Genomic DNA, 25,672 nt, shown 5'->3' on the forward strand with positions numbered 1-25,672 from the left:
CAATTGTAGGAACATTTCCCCCTCTATATTTGCCAGTTCTTTTCAAAGGGTTTAACATGCTGCAGCCTGAGTGAGTCCGAGGCGAAGATGACGCTCCTCCATCTGTCCTGCAGTGCTTTCAGATGTTAACAGTACATTCAGTAGAAACAGCATTTAAAAACTCCATTCTAACTCACGGTGCAGCTTGTCAGACAGCCCGAGGGCCACATTGCTGATGATCTGTTAAAAGGGTGTCTGTCTAATTGGCGGGGTAATCAGGACAGTTGGCTGTTTACAGCAGGTGAAAGTGATTTTATGACTTCTAAAGCAAGCACAAGGGCACGATATGGTCGCTGGCTCAGAGGCAGGGGATGTGCGCACAATCGCAGTTGAAATATTGACCTGAAAAATGATTGATTGTCATCATACTACTTCTTTGTTGACTTTTTAGCAGCGTAAGGTTAAACGCCAGAGGAGGCAGACAGGCTTGAGAGTTTATGAGAAAGATAACTGAGGGGGGAAAGGAGGGCAGAACGGGAAGAAGCCTAAAATAGGGAATGGAAAATGAGATGACTGGAGAGGTGGAGGAGTGGATGGATAAGGTGTATTGCATTTTGACCATCATGGCTGTCATGTAGAGATGAGAAATCTCACTTCTACTGTCGTTTACCATTGAGCCTGTGTTATTTCACAGCTGCCCACAAGGAATATTATATTGTTTTCAGTCCAGCTCAAGGGCATGACATCAAAGCCTTCTCTGCTTCTTTCATTGTTTGTCTTTCTTTCTCTCTGCTCACAATGGCAGGGTTCCCTGGGCGAGCATTAGTCTTGCGTCATGCTGACACTGAAATGTTGACACAGCATTAGAATAATTAGAACATTATCGATTGTGTGTCTGCTGCCAAATATGAATCTGCGTATGTGGGCAATTGCATGTCTGCTCTAAAACTGATACTAATGGCAGTTGTGACTACACTTGATGTAAAAAACATGAAGAGGGGATACATGTTGCTGGTCGTTTAGTTAAACAATAAATCACTAAAAGAGGCGACACCATTTTTCTGATTTTGGGATACTTGCGAATCATTTTGACCAATACTGAAAGAGGACTTATGAAGGTTGGAAAACAGGCATGTCTCCAGTGATGATGGCAGGTTTCAAAAGTACTTGGAAAGACTTCAGACACCCCAGATCTAGCTACCAGGTGCTCTTGTGCGGTGTACCTGCAGGGCTGAAACCTGATTGATTTTCATTATAACTCACACGCTGCATTATCGTTTGTGAGTGCAAAGCAAACACAATCCTGCTCATTACTCATTCCGTAGAGGTATAGCTCTGAGGCGTCTGTATGGTGAATACAGGTTTCAAGACATGAACCAATTCATTTTCAAGATCTTCTTAAAGTGTAAAGAACTATGGTTTATGATTCTAGCTTTGATAAGTACTGGTTTTACTCAGTTGTTTTTGTAAATTCCTTTTTTTTTCATGTTCAGTTAATATTTGCTTCACTTCCTGATTTGTTTAGTCAGCGCTTCATCTCTTCAGCATTCTGGTTTCACACCTTCGTTCGGTTACTCATTTCCACCCACCTATATTGTGTCATCAGTATATATACTACCAGGTTTTCCTTAATCAGTTATTGTAAATTTCCTCTTGTCAGTCCAGGGGTCTGTGTTCATCTTATCCAATGTATCACGTGGTCATCACCCTTAACTAGTAGGTTCTCCTGATTTTTTCCGGTCTAGTACCTGTAAAATTCCTGTTTTTATGTTCAGTCTGTGTTTATCTGTCTTTTTAAGTTTTCTTCCCAATTTGGTTTCACACCGCCTTCAGTCATCACCTCGCTCACTATATACTACCAGGTTTCTTTTTCTTTTTCTCAGTGCCAGATGATTGTGAGATGAATGTGTTCCTCTCGGCAGTCCAGGGAACTTCAACATAAAGAGGGGTCATTTGGCTTAACTAGCCCAAACAATCCAGATCTTGCTAAGTGTTGTTGGTTACCAACTCAGTGAGTCAACCTAGGTTTGACAGTTTTACATGAACACACAAGATGAAAAGCAACACAGCCGCTGAAGCCAAAGCAGGAAGGAAAGTTGAGGAAAAGTAAAATGAAAGCAAAATATGTGAATATGTAAACTAATAAGATGATCCTTATGATTGCCTCATCATTACATCGCAAGAAGATCCGGCAAATTATTTGAATGTTCATTCAATTATTTTAATGTGCTGCTAGTGTACTCTTGAGCTTTATTCTGTCAGATGCAAAGCTGGGTGTTTTAAATGCTCTTTGCACCAATTAAACAGCAAAAATGACAGCAATGCAAACCAGTAAGTGGGCTTATCATAAATGTCTAAGTTGATTTTCTGTCATTGAGGCTCTAAAATGCTGAATAAAAAGGGGCTTTTTGGAAAAATTCGAAATGATGGATGTGGATCATTTGAAGCAGTTCAATGAGTTTAATATAATGTGCACATCTACATCTACTCTGTAATTCATTAATAATTTTGATAAATAAAGCATAATAATTCACGTTAGTTCCAACGTTTTAACTGGCAGCTTGAACGAGGTTGAAGTGAATCAGTCTCTGTTTTAGACCACTTAAGCATTACCTTCTGCTGATATCAGTATTACCTTCACTCAGGTGCTTCCAAGTGAAAGAAGCTGGTCTTTGAAGAGTCAGAAAGAGACTCTCACTGTCCCCGCACCAATGTCTTTTTCTTGGCTTATTGGTCCGGCGGTGATGCGTTCACATGTGTTGATCTATCTCTCTTGAAATCTCAATTGCTTCAAAGCAGGTTGGAGTTCAAGGTAAGAGATAAGAGCACGTAAGTTGCCATGGCGATACACCTCACTAAGAACTGAACTCTGCTCATCATATTGAAAATACAGAGGGGGGCCTGAAGATACCCTGCTATGCTGCTTATCCTGCTTCGTGTTACAGGCCCCATTTCTGTTTTTTCTCTGCTTTGCGTTTCATGGATTTTAGGATTCCCTGCCATACTTCCTGCTTTTAGTTTTGTTCCGTAAGTTAAATGAATAATGTTTTGTTCTTCATCTTCCTGCCTCAAGTGTTTGAGTCTGCACTTAGGTCCTCCACTATCACATGTGACAGTGAAAGCAAGTGAGGGAGCATGACAGGCAAAAGAGGGTGAAAGTGTGTTAAGTATCAATTTGCTTAAAATGCCTTGAGGAGCTGCAGTCTCTTGAACTAAGTGCTGCCTTTTGTCAGACACAAAACTTTGTATTTTATTTGATAATGTTTGTGGGACATGGCTGGGTGGGGGGAGGGTTGTCAGGGCAGTTAAATGGAGTTGAACAGAAGACAAAATGATTTAGTGGTCGTATCGACTGTAAGCCCGAACCCCTGCAGGATCATCAATCACATGTTACACAACCAACATACAAAGTAAACCCCCAATTAGCTACTCTGGAACATGGGGAGAAAGAAAAAAAAAGAGTAATCCAAATAGAACATATACAAACATTATAATGATCCACAGCTTTTGCTAATCTCATTTAACAAATCCCTACCCAACAGTTCAATAGTTTTTGATTTGGATAACTGAACAGATCGGTAACCAGTGTTCGACAGTGTTGGATACTGACACAATTTCATTGGATTTAATTTTATATTATTTCATTGTATCATTTTGACTGGGATTTAGACAGGAAGTCTTTATTTTTTTGTATTTTCCAAGAAATGACAACAAAATTTTAACCAAGCTTCACTCTAACAGGTGAAAAAGCATCAAAAGTTGGAATGTGGCACCGGCATTTGGTATCTTCTGACAACAACAAGAAATCAATATGATTATTTTATTTTTTAGGATTCACATATTACAGAATGATAAAGATCATATGTTTTTGTTTCTTTGTTTCTTTGTTCTATGAGGCTGAAGTAAATCCCTCTTCAGACAGTTGCAGTATTGAACCACAAGAAAAAAACAGCTTGAAAAATGGGAGAATCTTTCTCCTCTAAAGTGCTCTCTGTCTCCTCTTTCGTCTTTGACCTGCTATGAGAGGAAGATGGATAACCAGGTTTTCAGCCTAAAGGTTAGAAACTACAGGGGAGATTGTTCTAAACCGAATGAGGCAATGGACTCTTTGGCCTGTCACAACACATTTATATTAGTTAATGTGTGTAAGCGTACGTGTGCTTTGGGGACATAAATCTGTTTACATGGTTCACAGTCACACTGTGTGTGGGGCAAAAAAGTGAGGATTTGACTTTATTTAAGGTGTGGTTATACAGTTACGACTAACTGTATCATAAACATTACGATGGCGGTAGGTAATATGAGAATTACTTCCTAAAGCAAAGCATGACACTACATGTTTAGGACCTATGAAGTATAACACTCATCCACATTCAAATTCTAATACTCTGCTGTGTGTTGTGCAGCAGCACCTTTTATCACCTTCTGTCTGAAACTATCCTGTCTCTTTAAGGCCTCCTGCAACAAGGCCAGTCTGCTCTGATTAGTCAAAAATAGTGGATTGTGAGGCCGCTGCTTATGATTTGCTTGAGGCGTGCCAAGCTACCCACAAGGCAGGTATTATGCAAATGCATGCATGTGGATGGAGATGAGTAAAGGAAGAGAAACCAGGGCTGTTTTCAGAGGGAGACATGAAGGGATTTTATTCTGGACCTTTCCAGGCTTTTACATGGAAAGAAAAGCCATGAAACACAGGAACAGGGGAAGATCCCCAAAAAAACGATATATCCTCCTTAACATTCAAACATAATTAATGTTAGATTATAGCTGCATCACAATTTCTCTTTTCTTTGGTAGCAAGCTATAAATGTATGTGTTGCTATACTGCAAAAGAAAAACAGCTGTAAAAGAAAGGGAGCTGTGTGGGAGAACGAGCCACAAGACAGAAAAGCTCAAAAGGGAAAAGGAACATATAGAGACTACGAAAGGCCAACAGGGAATGTGACAAGCACAAGCGTAGGAATATGAAAAGCAAACAGAACAGGAATAAGTTGATGGTAAAGGATGAAAGTGGCGAGGGGAGTCATGATGTGAATTCCCCCTTGCAGCACCATTCTGCTCCTTCTGTTTTCCCCTCATCTTCAATCATCTTACCCCCTTTTGTTTGATCTTTCTCTCTCCCCACACAATGCTGAAGCTGCACAATGGCTGGGGACGGGTAATTAGTATTTGCACAATAAAGGAAAAAGATGAGACTAGATGGAAGAATAAGAGTGGACGGCGGAATCTGAAAGGCACAGGGGATGGGTCTCCGTCTCTTGTCTGATCTGCATGTGTTTAAGCTTTCTCGTAGATATGATGCTTGAAGAAAGGAGCGGAGAGGTGATTACTGAGCCAGGAGAGATAGAAGTAGAAAAAAACATAATGGTTGATGACTTTCAAGGTAAAACGAAGAAGCAAAGAAAAGAAAGCTGTGTCACTGATATGCAACTGATGAGCGTTGTGTACGGGCAGTTGTAAGGGCTGCTTTACTTGTTGCCCTTCATTAGCATTAGCTGTCGTGATCTGCAGATACAAAGATGACAGCAGTGATAAAAAAGTATTACATGATTATTATGGAGAGCAGTTAGCGAGGCATGACAGAACGAGACGGGTTTCAGAATAGTGATCACTTCAGAAGGGTTGGTCACAGGAGCTTTTTAATTGGGGAACTTTTGAAGTACTTTGACACATAAATTTCCTCGGCTGACTGGCAGCAGCTGTCCTAAGAACGATGACCTTTTAGGCACCGCCTCTCGCATTGTACACGCTCGCTGAATTAGATTAAATGGGGATGGAAAATGGATGAATGCAGTATAGCAAAGTTAGCCATCCAAATCAGCTTGCAACAGCTGGAATTTTTGACAGATATGGACATTTTGATCAAAGCTTTAAGTTGAGGGTTTTATAAAATGCACTGAAGTGGGTGAATACTATATTTCAGTTATGCAAAGATTTATTCACTTATTTTTATTTTCACCTTACTAACATGTTAGAACATTGCAAAGTAATCAGTGTAATCAATCAACCAATGTTTTGTTTCATTGTTTTTTAATCATGTATAAATCATTTGATTTATTTACACTTGGTCAGTTATAAATGATTCTCTCAAAATTTCTGAACAACTGTTGACAGATCTAAACTTATGATCTATTCTTGCATATTGCAGATGTTTTGGCACGTCTAAAAGAAAGGAGTACAAACGCATGCTTATCTGTATACTTGCACAACATTCACTTGCACATTGACTAAACTTTCCGATACAAAAATGCTCAGCTGATCCTCAGTGAAGTTGTCATCTTCCTCACATCCTTTCATCGGTTTGTTTTACTGCAGGCGGTGCTCGCGCCTACACAAGGTAAAGCATCAGATGTGATGGTGGCAAAAGTCTCGGTTCAGACCAGCAAAACCAAGAGGATTTGCACCAAGAACAGAAGAATTTGGGAGTATTATGTACCGTGTGAAAGCACACCAGCTCTATGCAGAAAAAACGTGCTCTTTTTTCGTTGTTGTACAAATGTACACGTCAGCTGTGTTCGACAGAACTACTGACTTCCCAAGGTGCCTACTGCAGAGATTATAATCAGTAAAGCTCATTATGATACCCAGCTGCATCCTTGATGGGTTTATCTGTCGAGGAGAAAACAAGCGTCTTCGCCATCACTCTGAAGACCTTTGATCTTAATTAGGGAGTTCCATCTGGATTTAGCGACTCCAACGTTTATTCCTGTTTTCTGCTTTCTCAGTTTTTGCTCCCAGTCATGCCATACGTTCCTACATTTTCTGATAAGTTTGATTAATCTTCACCTAAATGCATCCACAACTGCTTTTTACATTGCTCAGGACGGATATTCAGGCCTGAATGGAAGTGTTTCGATGTGGTCAGTTGGTTTGCTTAAAATATGGACACATACGAATTATACGAATATGGACTGTAATGAATTGAATTTGAATTAATTGGATTGAATTGCATCTTGATTAGACTAAGCAATTAATTTAATTGGACTTGAATGTAACATGTATACTTTCTTTGAAAGGGGCCCTGAAATGACTTTTGTTGTAGACTGATTCTCCATAAGTAAGATCAAACTGGGCAGTAGAGCTGCTCAGCTGCTGAATCACCCGGGTTGACGATTCAAATGTTCGTACTGAATCAGGAATCATGACTCAGAGGGCTCCATCAACCGGGAGTCCATGAGTAGTCTGGCTGGCTGCTGCTAAGGCGAGGTACAGCGGACACAGCACAGACTCAGGTGATTCAGTTCACTGACTTCACTCCAGTCAGTGAATCTAAGTAATAAGTTAAATATTGCAATTAACAAGTGTTTAAACACATGTTTGTTATGTGGCTGATATATTTTATGCACATGCTATGATTATTATTATTATTATTATTATTATTATTATCAGTAGTAGTGATGAACAACACTGACTCAAGTGAACCAGATCACTTTAGTAAGTGACTGGCCAGTACTCTTCTTCTACATGCCTTCTATATAGAAAGACCTGCTGTTCTCACAATCATAAATGGTTCATTCTGTGGTGATATAACAGAAATATTTGAGCAAAGGTATTGGATAATTTTTTCCCACATAGGTTTTTTCCTTTGTGTTACACACTGTGTAACTAACAGTTTAGAGAGTATTTAGACTACTTCAAATTAAGAAAAAAAGTAACACAATTATTTCTCAGTAATAGTTGAAGTCACCTCAGTGAAATGTGTACTTTTTTTCCCCTCTGAAGAATATTAAAAGATCGAAATAAATCAGGAGATTGAAGGGCAGATTGGAAAGAAGTGAGGATATGAATAATGGCTCTTAATAATGAATAAGAAAATGTGAAGACAAGCCATAGATAGATAGATAGATAGATAGATAGATAGATAGATAGATAGATAGATAGATAGATAGATAGATAGATAGATAGATAGATAGATAGATAGATAGATAGATAGATAGATAGATAGATAGATAGATAGATAGATAGATAGATAGATAGATAGATAGATAGATAGAGCTTGCTGCTGTGCGCCTCAGCAAACAGCTACATGTAAGCAGTTGATTTTCTGTCAGGCTGACTTGGAACCAGTGTCAATCTACACTTGGGCAAGACCATTAGCAGGATCACTAGAGTGAAAACGGAGCCCATGTTGGACGACATGTTCCCAGAGTCCATGTTCACAGACACCCGCACGCAAACTTTCACTTGCAAAGACAACAAGCTCAAAAACACACATACTCAATGGAGTTGACCCACTCTTAAGATGTTAGCAAAGTACGCTGACTGTATTTAGACAGGAATATATTCACTCACTTTAACAATAACAATGCCACTGTGCCTCCCACAGTGGCACTCCTACAGAGCCTCCAAATTACAAAGTCAAAAATGACACAGATCGTTGTTAACAGCCCACAGCCAAGCTCAAAAATAAACCTATCATTATGTAGGAATCATGCTCCATTTAACCGTGTTGCCTTATCTTCAAACACAAAGCGAAGTGTTGTATTCAGGGACTTATCTTGTGCTGAGCAAGTTTTGAATATCCGGTCATTTGGGTGAGCCCATTTGAATATAAATCTGATTTAAAGAAGAAGCAGGGCAATGAGGGAGGAGACTTGATTTTACTGGGAGCTTTTCTGGCTGCTTTGGCATGCAACTGAGCCAAAGTTACAAGACAGAGGAGAGAATAAGAGGCAAGTGCAAGTGATTCTGAACATTTTAAAGTGAGGGAAAATGGAGAAAAATTAGAAATGCGATGCTGTGCTTTCAGTGGTAAAAAATAGGCACATTTTGCCCATGTTGTGACGGGTTTGCCTGGCATTGTCAAATTATGTTTAAGTGCTTTGAAAAAGAAAGTAAAACCCGTTGTAATTCTATTTTACATATTAGGATATGGTGAAAAAAGAATCGTGGACCAAAGCTACCATAAGCAAAAAAAAAGTAAATCTATGAGGAAATAAAAAAATTAATTCATGTGTTTTCACATTATCTATCATTTATCTATCAATGTATTATTTTCTTACTGTATTATTTTTTTCCACATGTATGTATTTCCACATTCATTACTTTATTTATCTTCATTTTTCCTAATCTATGCATATCGCCCCCACACCCCCGAGTGTATGGTAATAAGGGGGCGTTACGAACCTTGGTCTGAAGCATGATTGGTCATCTATGAGTAACAGTGTCAACCAATCAGCTCTCAATAAATCCACAGGTAACCAACTGGCTCTGCCCTACTTTCCTGTGAGAGATGATGGCTTCCTATCAGGAGAATGATTGTGAATTAAAGCAAATTGCTGACTTAGCTCAGAATATCTTGGGAGCAGACGCACCCAAGAAATATTCAGTCGTATCCGTGTTGTTGCAGGTCAGCAGGAACAGCCGAGAGCGAGGGTCTTTTAATTTATTTATGTTTTTTTTTTTTACCCAAGATACATAGATGGATCTACAATTTAGTGTAATGTCAGGATTATTACATCTATCAATAATGTACGGGAGCCTGTAAGTACTCTTAAGATACAAAACCGGGGGCAAGCACCACTTAGATCATATTCCAAAGGCAGTGAATCAAAGTATCTCAGATTAGTGCGTAAACGTTTCTTTTAGCTTACAGAATAGAGTTCAGAATGATGTAAGATGATAAATCTGCAATAATAAAAGAGAGGGGTGGAAAAATCAATCCCTGCGGAAAGTGCACACTGAACATGCATGCCCTCATGTCTCATCCTCATATTCTCTCGGCACTGATACATTCTTGGATTCGGTATTAGAATTTTTATTTGTGTATTTCTTGAAATGTTGCTTTACTTTTCGGTCAAACTCCAAGCCTTGATGATGTGCACATTATGCACACAAAATACTGCAAAATCCCACATAATTTTCATCTCAAACCTGCCCATCTGACATGCACATTTTTCAGCCCAATTTTTGGCACATGTTTTATTCATCAGACTGTCTGATAATATAGGGATGAGGGCAGAAGGATGAGGCAAAGAAATAATAGGACATTTGAAATGGGAGGATAAAAGAAGGAGAGGGAGAAGGGGAATAATACATGTGCAGATATAGGTGTTTTAAACACTAAGGATACAGGGGATGACCCACCACCTAACGTTTAAAATTTAAAAGACAAAAACAAAACTTTATTAATTAAAAAAGTGAAAAATTGCACACAAGCATTTGTTTCTATTTTGTCATATTTAACACTTCAATACTTGTTGAATGTCGTGTACTGGTGTTATTTTCAGTATTTTCATGAAAAAATGTGATGGAAATAATGTATTTGAGTGTCTGAAATTACTACCCACTGAAAACACTCCAATGTAACGCAACCCTTTAACTTTCTTTGGTGCCTACAATGTCTGAAAAATTATCGACAACTTCTAGAGCCATAACCGCTGTGTAGCAGCGTCATTTTCAAGACTCCTGCAAGCATCAGTGTAAATGGTTACGCCGCCTTGTTGATGTCACAGTTTGCTTGCAGTCAGAATAAAATGATCCAGCCTCCCCATCTTTCTCGGCGCCTAAACCTTCCGATCATACTGCATTTGCTATACCTCATAGGTGGAGATTAAGAAGGCTTAAACAAAATGTTCAATGAGAGCGAAGTCGAGTGGCTCACTCCATCCCCATAGAAACCGGCTGCAATGAACAGAGGTGTTAAGACATGGTTGGAAAAGGTGCTGCTGTTCTGTACACACCATGACCATGGAGACATTTCATTAAGGCCTCAGGAAACTTTGTCGACTTCTGAAAAGAAGAAGAGGAAAAGAAAGCGTTGTGTTTGGCGAGAGTCACTTTTATGGTCAACGTTATTGTCTGTTTTATGGAGAGCATTTGGACTGTTAACTCTGTCATAACAGAGAACAAATAACCCTTGTGCCTCCTGAAGATTCAGAGGAAAGAGTGGGCCTCAGTTCATGCGGTGGTGATCCACTGCAGCAACAGTTGAGATGAGAAACTTTGCGGCTCTGCGGTAATCTGTCTCACTGAGCTCTGCTGCACTGAGGTGTGGTGTGGAGTTACAATCATAGCACAACTGATACAGCTGCCACCACATAAACAAAGCATTCTCACCTGTGTATGTACACGCAGAAAAGCAAGCACAAGTATGACCGAAAAGAAGCATTGTTTAACGTAGAATTATTCTACTAAAACCTTCAGGGGCCTCGGGAGTTGTTTACCACATCTGTGCCACTTGGAATATTTGAAACCAATTATTTGGATGGTAGCATTCCAACAAGTAAATTGCTTAAAAATAAACTCAGGCTGGTGCGTGAAGCAGGCAGACAGTTAACGGTGTGTGTTGTAGTGCTGGAGATGTGTGCTTTAATTGCTTTTAGAGAGCTCCTTGGCCTTGTAGTGCTTTGAAAAGCAGATTTAGCACCAACGTGAACATAAAGCTCGTGATGGCACTAAAAAGGCTCGTCGAAAATATTCACAATCACGACCCCTTCCTCTGAGTAGGTGAAGAAGCTCGGTAAAAGGCATAAACAACAATTTCTTGTTGATTTAAGTTATCTGTGCAATTTCGGAGGGCCAAAGTATATTTTAACACCACTGCGGCATCAAAGAATGTATTTGCATTCAAGCCGAGCGCTGAGGGAGAAGTCGCTTTAACGGGCTTTGACTGTGGCTGTTTTATTTAAACCACACAAGCTTTTGTTAATGGAAGATGAGGATAGCGGAAACTTTTCACACGAACAGCCAGCCCGAAGACGCGTTTTACATCAACGATGAATTTCTTTGCCTTAAAGTCAATCAGAAGAATCTGTTAGAAAATCCACATCTTTTGATTCTTTGATAGTTGTCTTGGGCTTTGTCACAGCACATCTTTACAGCAGCTGTCTTACCTGTCATCACGCTGGGACATCTCAGTCTAAGACATAAACCCACACGTCTTTGAAAAAACTAAAAGAAAAAATAATAAGGGCAAAATATTTAATTGAGAGTATTTACTTCTTAGTTCCAAACAGCTTTCACAGGTGTTGATGAAATGCACCACTGCAGCTGAACAATTAAGGAAATAGAAAGCACTACTGATGAAACACAATACAGTTAAGAAACAGAAATAGGCTGACGGAAATGGTTGTTTAGCTCCCCGGTGGGTCATTCAATCGTCCGTGCCCTTGAACGCACGGCTCATTCGAGGAATAATTTATGATAAGTGTTGCAATGCTGGTAAAGGAAATGCGAGTTATTAAAGAGTCTGTGTGAATGAATGTGCGTGTGTGTTTGTGGGTGTGTATTCTGGCGTCCTTCCCATTATTTATCTATGAGTTCATTTAGGTGTGAATTGGTCCCTTGGTTCACTGAACAAAACAGAGAGGGAAGTGGAGCTGTGTACGATGGTGGCCCTGAAGTCCAAAACACAACAAGACCACCAAACGACAGCAATTTTAAAAAGCTTGACATTTCAAAGAAAATCAAAATGATTGTGTTTTAAAGGACATATATATATATGTATATCATACACTTTTTCAACAAGTTAGCACACTTTCCTGAGGTCTTATTAAAATGCACGACACATGCTTTACTCAAAATATCGCTTGCCTAAAACACATCAACCACCTTATTGAAACAACACTCCTCTGACCACCCAGCTTTAGGGGTGAAAAGTTCTCACTCCACCTCTTACTCCACCCCTGTCTTCCTGTAGAGGCTTCTCCCAACAATGGCAGATTTGGTTTTGTTCCTGATTTCGTTTTGAGGCATTGAAATAAGGCAATGAAGTGAAACATGATAAGTAAAGAAAATAATAAAAATTTGAAGTGAACAAAGGCCTCGGCCTGTATTTAGGAAATACAGGATGTAAATGTATTATGGACTATTAAACTGTGTCTCCCTTTATGATGATGGCTAAATGCGCCATCAGCTATGTATTCAGTAATGCTGTTCAAAGTATCTCGGTCAAACTTTATTTACAAAGGGTTGGTGTGCATTATTAGAACCACAAAGTGCTTGGCTTCCCCAACCACAACCAACATGTTAGTCAAGTTGATTTCTACATTTCTAGTTACTTCACTGATGCTAAACTGATGATTTACTACACTGCATAAGTCAAGAATGGCCCACACCCTCTTCCTGTTCCCTCCCACACCTTCAGAGATGCTGCAGTCTATGAAAGTAGGAGCTGTCCTCAATTAGAAGAACTTGATTTAGCTTATTAATTCCTGCAGCAGAATCATGTATCGGAGGATTTATTGTTTGGCTTTGCAGCAGTCTCCACACACAGAGACAGCCAACAGATTGAGAGCAAAACAAAAACACTGACATTCTCTTTGAAGGCGAGAAGCGATAGCATGGAGGAGCCGCAGAGCAGAACATGTGTGGTGTGTGCGCATGCACAGGTTCACATGTGTATTTTGCCCTATAAATCATTGCACCACTGCCTGTTGTGATTGCCTGATCCAAGGTTTTAGCACATTACCACCTTTACAGCTCTGTGCCTAGATTTATTTGTTGCGTGCATGAGCACACAGATTTGCAGCCAACGTGTGAAGGTGTCTCGCTGTCAAATGTATGCAGGTGGAGAACGAACTTTCAAATGTGATAGCCATGTTTCGATGTGGTAAACTATTTAAACCTGGGCTCATCTTTTCTCGACAGAAGCACAGAGCTTTTTTTCTTTTTTACACACTGTTCGGTCGTGACTTCACTTTTTTGTCTCTCCCAGACAGAGAACATAAATGTTCCCATGTTGAACCGTACAACACAAATGGCTCATTCACACATTGTACAATTTGGCACCTCCCGTTGTTTTCCTCCTCATTGGCATGTTTTTGTGTGTTTTGGCTAAACTTGAGTGACAAACATGTCATCAGGGTCTGAATGTAAAGAGTAGCATGAATCTGTAACATCCCTAGCAAAGCTGTTCTTTCCGGTCCTTTGTGGATCACAAATACCTCAGACAGCCAATTGTTGTAAGTAGCAACCTGAATTAAACCGTCCTCAACTGGTTAGAATTATTTTCCCAGCTCCATTAGACAGAGTCTTGTTAAGATAAAAGTAAAAGCACAATCACGCCGTTCACATCTCTCAGTGGCAAATCATCCAAATTACAATAGCTTAGCTCCCCCCATCTTGAATGATTTTCTCATTTTGTCCTTCTTTCCCTGTTTTCATGCTCCACCAGACTGTTTCACATCAGTACAGTGGTTAGTTCTTGTGTCATTGTCTCTGTCTCCTTTCTCTGTCTCTCTCTTTCTCCTTGTTTTACTCACACACACACACTTTGGCAGATATGTGGGAAACAGCTGTGGTTAGCAACTGGGTTGTAAAATGAGCCAGTCCCCGGAGTCACTTAATTCCAACCCTGAGTTCTCTCTGTCCTTCTTTGTATGTCTTGTTTATTTTGTCCCTCCTTTCTTGTGGTAATCCCTCTCTCTGTGACCCTTTCCTATAAGGTAAAAAGTTGACATGTCAGAGACTAAGCAACGGGTGCATTTTATAAAGTTTAGCTTCTGTTGGGAAAACCTGTACTTGTGGATTAATGGCATGCAAAAATAATCCCACTCATGCTACCGAACTTATTGTAAGAACAAGAAACACACACACAAAGCTGCTATTCTGTTTGCAGTCATTTAGCATTTTGAATCACATTGTCTCCTTGTAGTGGGCCAGGTTACACAAAAAAAAACATTGAATAGTTGCTGTCTACATGTTGTCACAAGAAATCCCTAACCTCAACTTGTTCTTTATGCCTGAACCTAATCAACCACAACTGTCAGCGTGGTTGAAAAGTAAAAAAAACTTTGGACAATGTTGGTTTGGATGGAGTTCCTCAAACTCGGTCCTAATCATCTGAGAACGTTTCGCCTCTTTTGGCCACTTTTGACAAACTCACAACCTTTTTTTTCTTTCACGTTCCAGCTGTGTTTGACATCATGCAAAACATGTGCACATTTCACATTGCAAAGACAAACATGGACTGAAAAAGTGTAGGAATGTTTGATGCTTTTTGTTGATTGCAACCACAATATTCAGAATTTGTTCCAAATCAGATAAAAACATCACAAATTGAAAGGACCCAACATGTAGTCGTGTGTCTCAGCCTGATAGTCTTCATATTGTTATCATTATCATTATTATTAATACTCTTATTGCAAATCAGTTTGTTTACATATGTTTAGATATGAAAATGCATTTGCCTGTATTAAGTTTTTTCTTTTTTTGATATTTACAGTATTTATAATCTTCACATCTTCATGATTTATTGTATCTTACATTATTAATTTGAATAAATTGCATCTTTTAAAAAGTGTGACAGTTTTTTCAGAATTGCAAAATGTGCGTATATCAAAATTTGGGAAGGGAAACACAGACATGCAACATTTGTGGTGCCCAGGAAGTGTCGTAGTTTTACAGTGTTTTACCCTTTATAGTAGAACTGCAACCTTTTGAGCGGTGGACCAGCTTTTACACTTTCCTGTCTGAGACTCCTCTGTTGCGGTTTCGTGTGTTCACAAAGCGAGAAAGATCTGCAGCATTTGCTCTGGACTCAAAACCTTGAAACGTTGGCTTTATGGGGCTAAGTATTAAGGCAATTTTTTTAGTCATTCCACATTTCAGGTGTAACTTTGACCAACATTTGTTAAGGATAGACTAAAAAATTCCTACAAGAAGCATAAACGGACAATTGTTTTGTCAAACAATCCTTTGGCTCAAGTATAAGATTCACAGATTTGTTTCCTTCAGGGGATAAAATGTGCCAAGAGATGCCAGTTTAAATAGTTCTATTAGGGAATGGGTTTAGTTTAGCATTGACTGCCTATTGCTGTCCTCCTCCTCTTCTAGTTCTGGGAAACTGAGAGGAGCAGGTATTGACGGGATTTTAAAGGAGGCCCCGTGCGCCCACTCTTAACACCCGATAGGCTGGCTGGTGCCCTGCACACTCTCTCTTTCTCTCAACACACACGGACAAACAAACAAACACACACCCCTGCTCTTTGTACTAGCCGTTGGCTGCTTTCCAGTCAGATCCGCTCAATATTCCACCCCTCCAAAAAACCACCCTCACTCTTCTCATTGTTCTCTGAAGGCCACTCATTGTCACAGTCATAGCTGTGTCACAGCAATCAATCAGCCATCAATGCGAAACTGCTACACTAATACACATAAAAACACAATCACGCTGCACTGTTATTTTCCCCCAAACTCCTCCTGCAATATCACGCCACATCTGTCCTTTGGAATCTCCAACTTGCTGCCAGAACTCCATTCGGTGCTCTCCGTCTCTGTTTATCATGTCTTGCTTCCGCTGCCTCTTCCTCTCAAGCAGTGTGCTCATTGCTCCTGCATGGCTTCAGACAGACTTCACACCCTTTATCATCCCAGTGGAATTCAGTTGCTTTATTCATTACCAGTCTGTGACATTTTAAAACAACGGCATTCTATGCAATTCTTCAATCTGTCATCTGTATAGGACTGTTGGGCTTCCATTGAAAAAATACAAACTAAAAAACAATGCACATTGTTTTTTAATCCCTACTCACATGTCAGTTATTAATCTCAGAAAGAGGTATTTGGATACCTAAAAAAAAAGGAATGCAAAGAATGATGCAAGGGAGCACTGAGGCTGCTGAGCAATGTGTAATACTTTTTCTTTAGGTCGTGGATTCCAGTTTTCAAGTATCTCGCCTCTCAGTAATAGAGGAATTGATGTAGTCATTGATTACATGCATGTAACATAAGAACAATATAAGGTTTTAACCTTCATCTAAAAAACTGGCTGATTATTTTGGGAGTTTTGTCCTTTGTTTTACTTTTGTTTCTATTTCTGGTCGCTGCTTGGTTAGAGTTAGTAAAGTGGATGCCTGGTTTGCTTTCTGTTTATAAATGATCGTTACGGATGATAATATCTGACTGAGCCCACAAGGATGTAGAGGAGAGTCACTTCTGGCCATATTATGTGATAAGATGCAGCTAATGAGCTGACATAGAAAGCAAGTAAACAGATTTTATGATCTGACTGATTTTTAGGCAACTAAAACTTTCTTTTTGTACTGTAAAACCACAGTTTGACATTTTGGGAACTAAATGTAATGCCAACGAATCAAAAGGAAAAAGAGAGGCTGTCGTCACAGCAAAGCATCCACACTGTTAAGATTAGACACACTGCGGAAGCCAGCAGATGGTTAGCATAGCTTATCCCAATGAAATGACAAAGGAAAAATGAGTGGCTGACAAGCTCGCCAGAGTGGCCCCTCCCCCTTTTCTCACCTATGTAGCTATGTTGGTTTACACCACAAAACATTCCACTTTAACAAAAGATTGAAAATGATTACTATGTTTTCCCCATTCTGGCTTCCACAAAGACAGAGCTGAAGCTCTGACATGTCAACTTGTCGACATTGTATGTTCCTAAGTCATGGTGTCCACAGAAGGAAAGAAAAAAATGGCAGAATGCTCTGATCTGTGGCATGTTGTGTTAGAGGTTGCTCATTTGAGATTTCACTGCCCTTCCACTCACTGCCCTCCTTTCTTTCCTTTCCAATTGAGTTAAAAATACAGGATTATGTCTACAACACATACAATGTCTTGTTAGATGGTAATAAAAATCTTAGACATTTTGCTGCTATTCATGGGTCGTGATCACCGTCATGTGAAGTGAACACTGCCGAACAGAAAACAGTGGCCTTAGGATGCGTTTCCTTTTCAAAATTTACAGACCTAGACTTTAACACGACCATGTCTGGGACATGTGGATAGATGGACCTATTACTCTCTTTTTTTAGGAAGAACTCACTGATCTAATGAAATGCATCCACGGCACAATTACACCATTATAAAATGATCACTATCATAAGTCGTCTATAATAGGTTTGGTTCTTTTACCTGCCCTATATCACCTATCCATTCAGCCATTCTTTCATTCTCAGTTCCTACCTGGAATTGGTCATATCCGTTTGTCCTCCCTGACTCTTCTCCAGCCCAAGCTTTGTGAAAATCCCCACCAGGACCATGATGGCCACCACTCCACAGATAATGTACACGATCATGTGGGTCCGATCCCGGTCCGGTTCCTCTTGGGCTTCTGTGACTGGTGCTGCTGGTCGCCCAGTGTTAGCCCACACGGGTGTGTCATAGTTGGAACAAGAGGTCTGGTCCAAACTATGGATTTTGAACTGGCAGCAAAAGCGGTAGAAGCAGGAACCACAACAGAACATGTAAATACCAGCGTTACAGTTGAAGGGTGGGTCCCACTGGCCCATGACATCGTAGTAACCCCAGCAGCGGCTCCCAGCAGATGGATCTGTTTGGTCATCCGTCTCTGGTGTTGGTGTCGGCAGCGATGCCTCTGGTAACACAGGGGGTTCTGTTGTTTGGTTGTTGGAAGAAACCTGTGCCAAAGCTTGACCTGATAGCCGAGAGTTCAGTCCACTCAGGGTCAAACCCAGGAAAATGGCCAATGAGAAGTTCATCAGGAGTGGATACAAAGAGGAGGCCATGTTGGACTTATTCCAGTTTCTTGCAGTGTCTCAGTACTGATGAATGACAGTTCAAAAAGGGCCCGAAAGCTTCTGCAATTCAGAAAACAACATATAGTTGAAAGGTTAAATATCCCACTTGTCACCGAATGAATCTTTGAGCCTTAATATCAGGGAAAGAAGAAACAGAAACAGATTTAAATTTGAAACACATGTGTCTATGATTTATACCTGAAACAATAAAGTGCACTCAGTTGCTGTTGTGGGATTTATTAATGCACATTGTTAAAAGAGTGTTAAAGTTTAATCAAATGAGGGACAGAAATAAGCCTCACATCTCAACATGCTCCTAACAGAAATAAATGAGTCCCTTGAAGATAGGAATTCACATGTGCAGACACACCGCAAGCCTGGCAGGTTACTATATGTGTGTGAGTGTGTTTGTGTATCATAGCAAAGTCCAGAATTCAGGAAATGTCACCTTTCACAATGCCATAAGTCATCAGCGGACAGCAGAGGCGGTTGTAGACAAATCCAAGTCCTGGAGGGGATCCAATTTAGTGGGATGTGTTACCTATGAATGAGCTTTCCTGTGGCATTTCCAGCAACCAGCTTTCCAGCTGGGCTGTAAAACTTACAGATAGTAAAGGCTCCCACTCGAAAGGTTTTTCACTTCAGAAGTACACCCATATTCCTGAGTGGGTAACAATTCAACAATGGTGTCAAATCAGTTCTAAAGTCCAGAAAAAAACACAGACCAAAAGTGTGTTGTGCTCCACTGTGTCCTCCTATTCCCTCTCTCAGGTCTTAACTTGCATCTATCCTCCTGCTACTTTCAATGTCACTGGTAAAGAGAAGCCTTTTTATTTTTGCAGTGGGCATCTTCTTCGCTGCCAATGTGCTCGACGTCACTCCCTCTCTGAGAAGTGTAGCTTCAGTCTTTCAGCCACTGATGTCTTTATGAGTGTTCTGTAATTAGAAATGAGCAAAGATAGCTCCTTCCTATTATGAGCCAAGGACCCAACAGGTAACAACAGCTGATAAATATCTTTAGACTCCAGGTTCTCGTCAGGCTGAAATCCTGTGGTGATTACAGTCCAAAGGCGTCCCTCTTGCACCCGAAGCTTGTTTTCTCTCACATATCCACAAACATGCAAACAGCCCCAATTCCCTGATGATAGAACACTCTAAGTACCAGTCTGTAGCTTTTAAGCGACACACACGAGTCCAGTTGCTTTTTTTGTGCTCGGCACGCGCAGGGCTCCTGTTGCTTTTGCTCCTGTTTGCGCTCCACTGAAACCCCTCCTCTCTTCGGATCCAGGGGTCTCTGACAGACCCAGGACACCAGTTGGACACTCTGTGAGCCTGCTCAGTTCTGCCTCGCAATTTTTCAGCCAAAGAGGAGAAGGGAAAGAGAGAGGGAAGGGCTGTTGTTGTGACACTGAATCTATGATCTTAACGCCTTAGATCTCCTTCATCCAACACTCAAGAGAAGCTGTAGAACAGATTAATGTGCTGGAATTACTTGCCAAAAATGGAACAGATCTGATGTTTTTTTCCCCCCTTTCCTTGGTTTGTTTATGACTGTTTGTATTTGTCATTGTACGTGCTAATCTCAATCTCCCTCCATCATTTCTTTGAAATTTTTGCCTTATTCTGTCTTTCTCACAACTTACCTCACCCCTTCCTCTCAGACCCAGTGGGACTTTTGCCGTCGCTGAGGAAATATCAGCGTGGGGTTAGGGAGCCTGTGGACTGCCCTCTGGACTTTCAGCAATGCACTTGCACAAGCCTCGCTGCAATAATACTAGCCCAGCCCTCACGGACGACAGAGACAAGTGGAGATGCGACAGCCAAACGGCAGTGTGGCACCGAGGGTAGATTAAAAAAAAAATCCTGTTTTCAAAAGAAGCCCCTTTGGAATGACAGGACTGCGCGGAGCAGAAGCTCTATGTTCATAATGTTGGACCAACTACTCAGTTGCCAGTTTTACAGATTTCCCATTTGCATAATTTCTTTTTTCCCCTCACTGAGCAAAAAAAAACAAAAAAAAAAACGAGAAAAACAATCTCAAAGCACTAATATGCAACAGTTTTTAAGCAAATGTTGCATATTATCTTCCAATTTTTGATGCATTTTGCTGTCAATTCATTCCTTGTCCGTCTGCAGCTTCTTTGAAAACAGGCATAATTTGATATATATGTATAGGAATTTTATATATATATCATATGTATGTGTTTTCACTGGTGCTCTGCTTGTGGGATGCTCCAAACAGAAGTGTGAAGCGCTTGGAGAAGCAGTAAGATTCTTTTTTTTTATTCCGTCCTTCCCCCTTTGTTGTTGCTTCCTCGTCAGCGGGTATTTCCTTATTTCCTGGCTGCTTCAAGTCTGCTGAGTGCGCCTGTGTCCCGTCCGCTGGTGATGCTCACACTGCTGCTGCTGCTGCCGCTGCCGCTGCCGCTGCTGCTGCTGTTCTCTGGCAGGACTGGCTAACAATATCTCACACACTCGGTCCCTTTCTCTCCCTCCTCCCTCTCTGAAGTCCCTCCTCCCTCTCCGGCGCACTCCTCCCCTCCCTTTTGGCATCTTTCTCCTCTACACACACGCGCGCACTCGTATCTTTTGTGCACAAATGAGCACAGCTCTCACTTGCTGACTCTCCCTTTCACTCTTCTCCACCCTCACTCATTATATGTCACCGACACCGTTTTTTTCCCCCGAGTTTGTCCTGAGTTCATGTTTGGTGCCTGTATTCCTTACTTGTTCATCTCCATTTACCTTCTGCTCTTCTAACCTTTTCCGTTTGCATTGGCAACTTGCCGTTGCCTCGTTCCCTTTGTTTTCCTACTCTCCCATTCATTTGACTTCTTTCTCTTCTGTGTGACTTCCCCTTTTCAAAATTGCCCATCAGTTTGACAAATAGGAGCACTGCTGCTGACTGAGCAGCAGGTTGTAAAGTGCTGGCATGCTTGCATGTCCATGCGATGCACGGCTGTGTGTGTGTGGAGAGTGTTTGTGCCTTGGCGTAATTACTGCGCCAATTCCTCTGCACATCCTCGTCTGTGTGAGCGCATGTCTGGAGCATGTGTGGCACTGCGGTCTATTAGGGCTGATTTGGGAGAAAGGAGTGAGGGATGGATGTGCAGAGAAAGAAAGGAAAGGTGTGTGGGGGGAGGCAGGAGTGAGACAAACAGGCAGGAGGAGGGAGGCAGGAGGTGAGGGGGAAGAGGGGAGGAGAGAGGAGGACAGCTTCTGCCAGAGAGAGGGAGAGCGAAGGGTTTGACGGAAAAGGAAGCAGGGGAGGGGAAAAGGAGAGGAATTATCGCAGAAAAGGGAGGGGGATTAAGAAACATGGGCATAGCGAGTGGAATAGGAGTTGACAGAGGGATAGTAGGAGGGAGAAAGGTAGATAGGAGCGCAGACAGGTAGAAGAAAAGCTATCTCAAGGGACAGTGACATGTAAGCCAGAGAAAAAGAGTTGAGGATATAATTCGGAGAAAAAACGCAGCAGAAAGATGAAGACCCTGAAAAAATACCAAGGATTTACACCGAGGAGAAAGATTGAGTAGCAAATCATTATTAATTTGAAGTATAATTTGGAGAAGAAAAACGAGTGGTGCTTTTGGGTCCTATATCACAATTTTTCATTCAATTTTCAAAGCATTCCTTCAATTTCCCCCCCACCATTTTCTTTTTCTTCACTTCAGACTCTGAGCCGTGCTATCTTTTGTTGTTATCTTTTTGTTATTCCTGCAGGTCATTAGCTCACCTTCGCTTGCTATTTATACTCTGTCCAAGCCTCTTAACTTGAATTCACTTTGGCAAAGACTATCAAAAGTAATGTCAAGGATACACACACATGGCCCCCCCCCCCCGAAAATGTGCACAAACACTGACGCTACCACGACTTTGCTGGGAAATTACTTCATCTGAGCTCCACTTCTTCCTCTGTCCTGCCCAGCTTTTAAATGTCTTCAGCACATTTTCTGCCACTGAAAGCAGGTCACACTAGTTTATAAGAAGAAAATACAAATAATACAGCACATACAAATAAAGTCAACATTATCATCGTCTTTATTTTTCTATCATCCTTATCTTGAGCTATTTTTACACAGTGTTACACATGCTTTTAGGATTTACTGGTCTTCAATTCAATCCATTTGTCCCTAAACGTTCCCAGGGCCACTTGCTGCATCACGAGCCCAAAGTCAGTCAATACACATGCACAAATAATCAATACACCCCCCCCTGCCAAACAGAGAAGAGGTGATCTCTGCTAATCCTTGTTTCAGTCAAACACACTTTGGATCATTGCAGACAGAATGTTCTATTTCATCTGCATCAGAAAATGTTTCTTGTTTCTTCATTTATAAGCAAAGATATGTGCTGAAGTTTTCCTTCTAACCCCGTTAAGGGACATATTCAGCCCAGACAGACCAGACGTGAAATGGGCAAATTCTTTCACATGACAGCGTTTTGGGTGGCAGTTGTTTTGTGAACAGCGACCAAGGAGTATTAAACCGTGTAGCCCAGAACAATTTTGTAGCTTTGTAATTACATTCCAAAGTAAGGAGACATCTACCTGAAATTGCTGTACAATCTTTCTAAAGACTTCGCAGACTTTCTGGACATGTATTACTTTACCATTCAGAGTGCTGGGCAGCTGCTTAGAGGAGCCCATCGTTCTCCTCGTTGTTTGTACAAGGTTTTAGTTGACAAAGCATTTCTAAAGCTTTACAATTCAGTTGCATCTAATTAAATCAATTTCTCATTCGATGGTAATGAAAACACAATCATTCTTAGACAAGAACGTTATTATGAATATTGTCTGGATTATACGCAGACGTATAGCCCATGATTCTAAAATAAAGAAGTTACATTTTGAAGCACTCTGTCTCTTTACGGCACAGCCGATTTGTAGGTTTTTCCCAGGAGCAGGCCTTAAGTTTTTAATATGGGGAAATAAAAGAGACTGTTCAAATGTCTGTGTTGCTAAGAATAAAGTGAGAGCTCATCTCTTTGTTGAACAGAATTGACTGGTGTCTGTACGGTGGTGTCTTTTTTTGGGCAAGCTGATATTCAAGCTGAGCAATATGTAACACCCACATGCTTTGAAGATTGCCAATGAGTTTTATGTATTTTATTAGACATTCAGTATTCAAAGTATACTTTATTTGCTTTCTCTCGGTTCATCGAACTGCAGACATATGCCTCCATGCTAGTAAGCCCTTTTCAGAAATATGTAAATGAAAATAGGGTCATTTGCATTTTTTACCAATGAAGATTGAGAAGATATGGTTGACTTAGTTAATGAAAGAGGAGCTCAAACGGCAGAGGAAATAATAAATTGTGACTTAGTATTCTGTATTCCCTTAGAATGAAGAGTAAATTAACTGACTGATTCTACGTTCTCAATATCACAGACATTTTGTGGTGAATAATACCTGCTAAATAAGAAGCTAGCTTATCTTCTTGTTAGCAACACCTACAGGCTAATGAGCCAAGTTTGCTAACTGACCACCAGCCAGCTCATATCTTGCGGTACCATTCTTATTGACCAAAACGCTGAGCAGTTATGAACGAAATGTTAGGTTTCTGAATTAAACTACACGCCAAGGGAGTATTAAAATCAAAAACATTTTTCAGGTTCAGATTTTTTTTTAAATAAACATGGGCTTTAAGTGATTTTGCATTTAATTTCATGCTGTTTTTATTGTCATTCTATATGTGTCCTAAAGGCTTGCAAATAAGTTTATGGCCCCAGCTACAGCATATTTTCACAATGTTTGTCTGTTTAACAAAGACATAACCGGGTCTTTAAAGTTTAAACAAAGTAGTTGCTGGTGGCAAAATTTTGAAATAATATGCTAAACAGAAAAAATCTATTTAACAGAATACAGGAGAATACAAATACTTTGGTACACTGTGAAATGTCTGTGAAAAAAATCAGTTTCCAACTAGTTGTCAAGCCAGTAAGGACACAAATCTTGAGAAAATAGCAAGGTTATAATATCATGTGAATGTCTAAACTTTGGTGGTAATCTTATGCATTTTCATGCTTCCCCAGGGAACATATGTAAATTTGGCTCAAATGTTAATTTAGACTAAAGAACGAGATGAGTAGATTTCTGTGATCAAGGTTTAAAGGTCACAGTGACCTCACATCCACCCTTTTCTCTTAAAAGCAGAACAACAGGGACATGCTATATTTGTAGAGACACACCTGGACATATAGCACTAACATGCCTTGATATCTGGGCTCAGATGCGGAAAACATCTGTGTAGTTTCATGGCTGAAACTGTGTGTGCACGTCAATTATGCATCTGGTCCTGGGAGATTTAACACACACACATTTGCCTACATTTTGAAAAATCAGCACAATGAACCCTCCTGCTTCTTTGATTTTTAACAGCTCCAGTTTGCAAAAGAAAATGTAAACTGTCTACCGAAGTTTATTCACAGGTTTTTATCTATAATGAAGATCATAGATTATGATACATTGTCTCAGTGGGGAGGCTTTTTCTTCTCTCTCATCTCTTGTCATCTGTCTTACTCACTAACTCAAAGTCTTCATCATCTTCACCCCTTGAATCTCTTCTCACTTATTCCATGCCTTCCTTTTCTTCTCTACATCGTTCTTCTCTTTCTTTACCTCTTATTCCCTTTCTCACCCTGAGTGTTCTAGCTTATTTGCTTTTCATTAAATCCTATTCAAAGACTTAAGGGGGATTCATGTTTCCTCAGAGCTAACTTCATCTGTCATCTCCTGTCCTCACTGCCACTACATCTCCTCTTCACTTACGCTTTGTCATTTCCTGAACCTTTCTCCATGTCTAACCTCACTTTTTATCCTCTCCCATCAAACTGACTTCCATGTCTCACCTATTCCAATGTATGTGCCACACCATACCCACGGATATCACTAACACTTGCGTGTGGGAGTACAGACTTTTCTTCTTGAGCTGTCTTGCTCTCTTTTTCTTGCCACAGCTGGTGTCACCCACCACAGTTTTGTTCAGGTTGAACACAGACAGGGAGTGAAATTATGGAGTTACATGAGGGCAAGTCAGACAAGGTCCTAAAAAGATGAACATATCCAAAATAGGTTGCTGGTTTAAATAACTTAATCAAAAGGTTGTACAATACTGACATACTGATACCAATTGCATGACGTGCATATGTATGTTGTGGCTGTGAATGTGACAGTGTGATGTGCAGCAGTGGAATGGCATACAACACACATCGCCAAAAGAAAACAAAAGGATTTTCTTTCAGTTTATTA

The 25,672-nt window shown here is 40.5% G+C and overlaps 1 protein-coding gene across 1 annotated transcript in view; it reads right to left on the minus strand.

The window, feature by feature from the left end:
• Positions 1–20,861, minus strand: part of LOC140273775 (protein shisa-8) — a 106,047-nt gene extending 85,186 nt beyond the window's left edge. Inside the window, exons 1-2 of the mRNA XM_072369436.1 lie at positions 18,871–20,861; positions 17,848–18,482 (exon numbers count right to left, since the gene is read on the minus strand). Coding sequence (XP_072225537.1) covers positions 17,848–18,410 — 563 coding nt within the window. The 5' untranslated portion in view covers positions 18,411–18,482; positions 18,871–20,861. The remainder of the gene's footprint in view (positions 1–17,847; positions 18,483–18,870) is intronic.
• Between the last annotated feature and the right edge of the window lie 4,811 nt (positions 20,862–25,672).

The sequence above is a fragment of the Leuresthes tenuis genome, unplaced genomic scaffold (assembly GCF_036924035.1).
Source record: "Leuresthes tenuis unplaced genomic scaffold, fLeuTen1.0.hap1 SCAF_17, whole genome shotgun sequence".
Taxonomy (NCBI): Eukaryota; Metazoa; Chordata; class Actinopteri; order Atheriniformes; family Atherinopsidae; genus Leuresthes; species Leuresthes tenuis.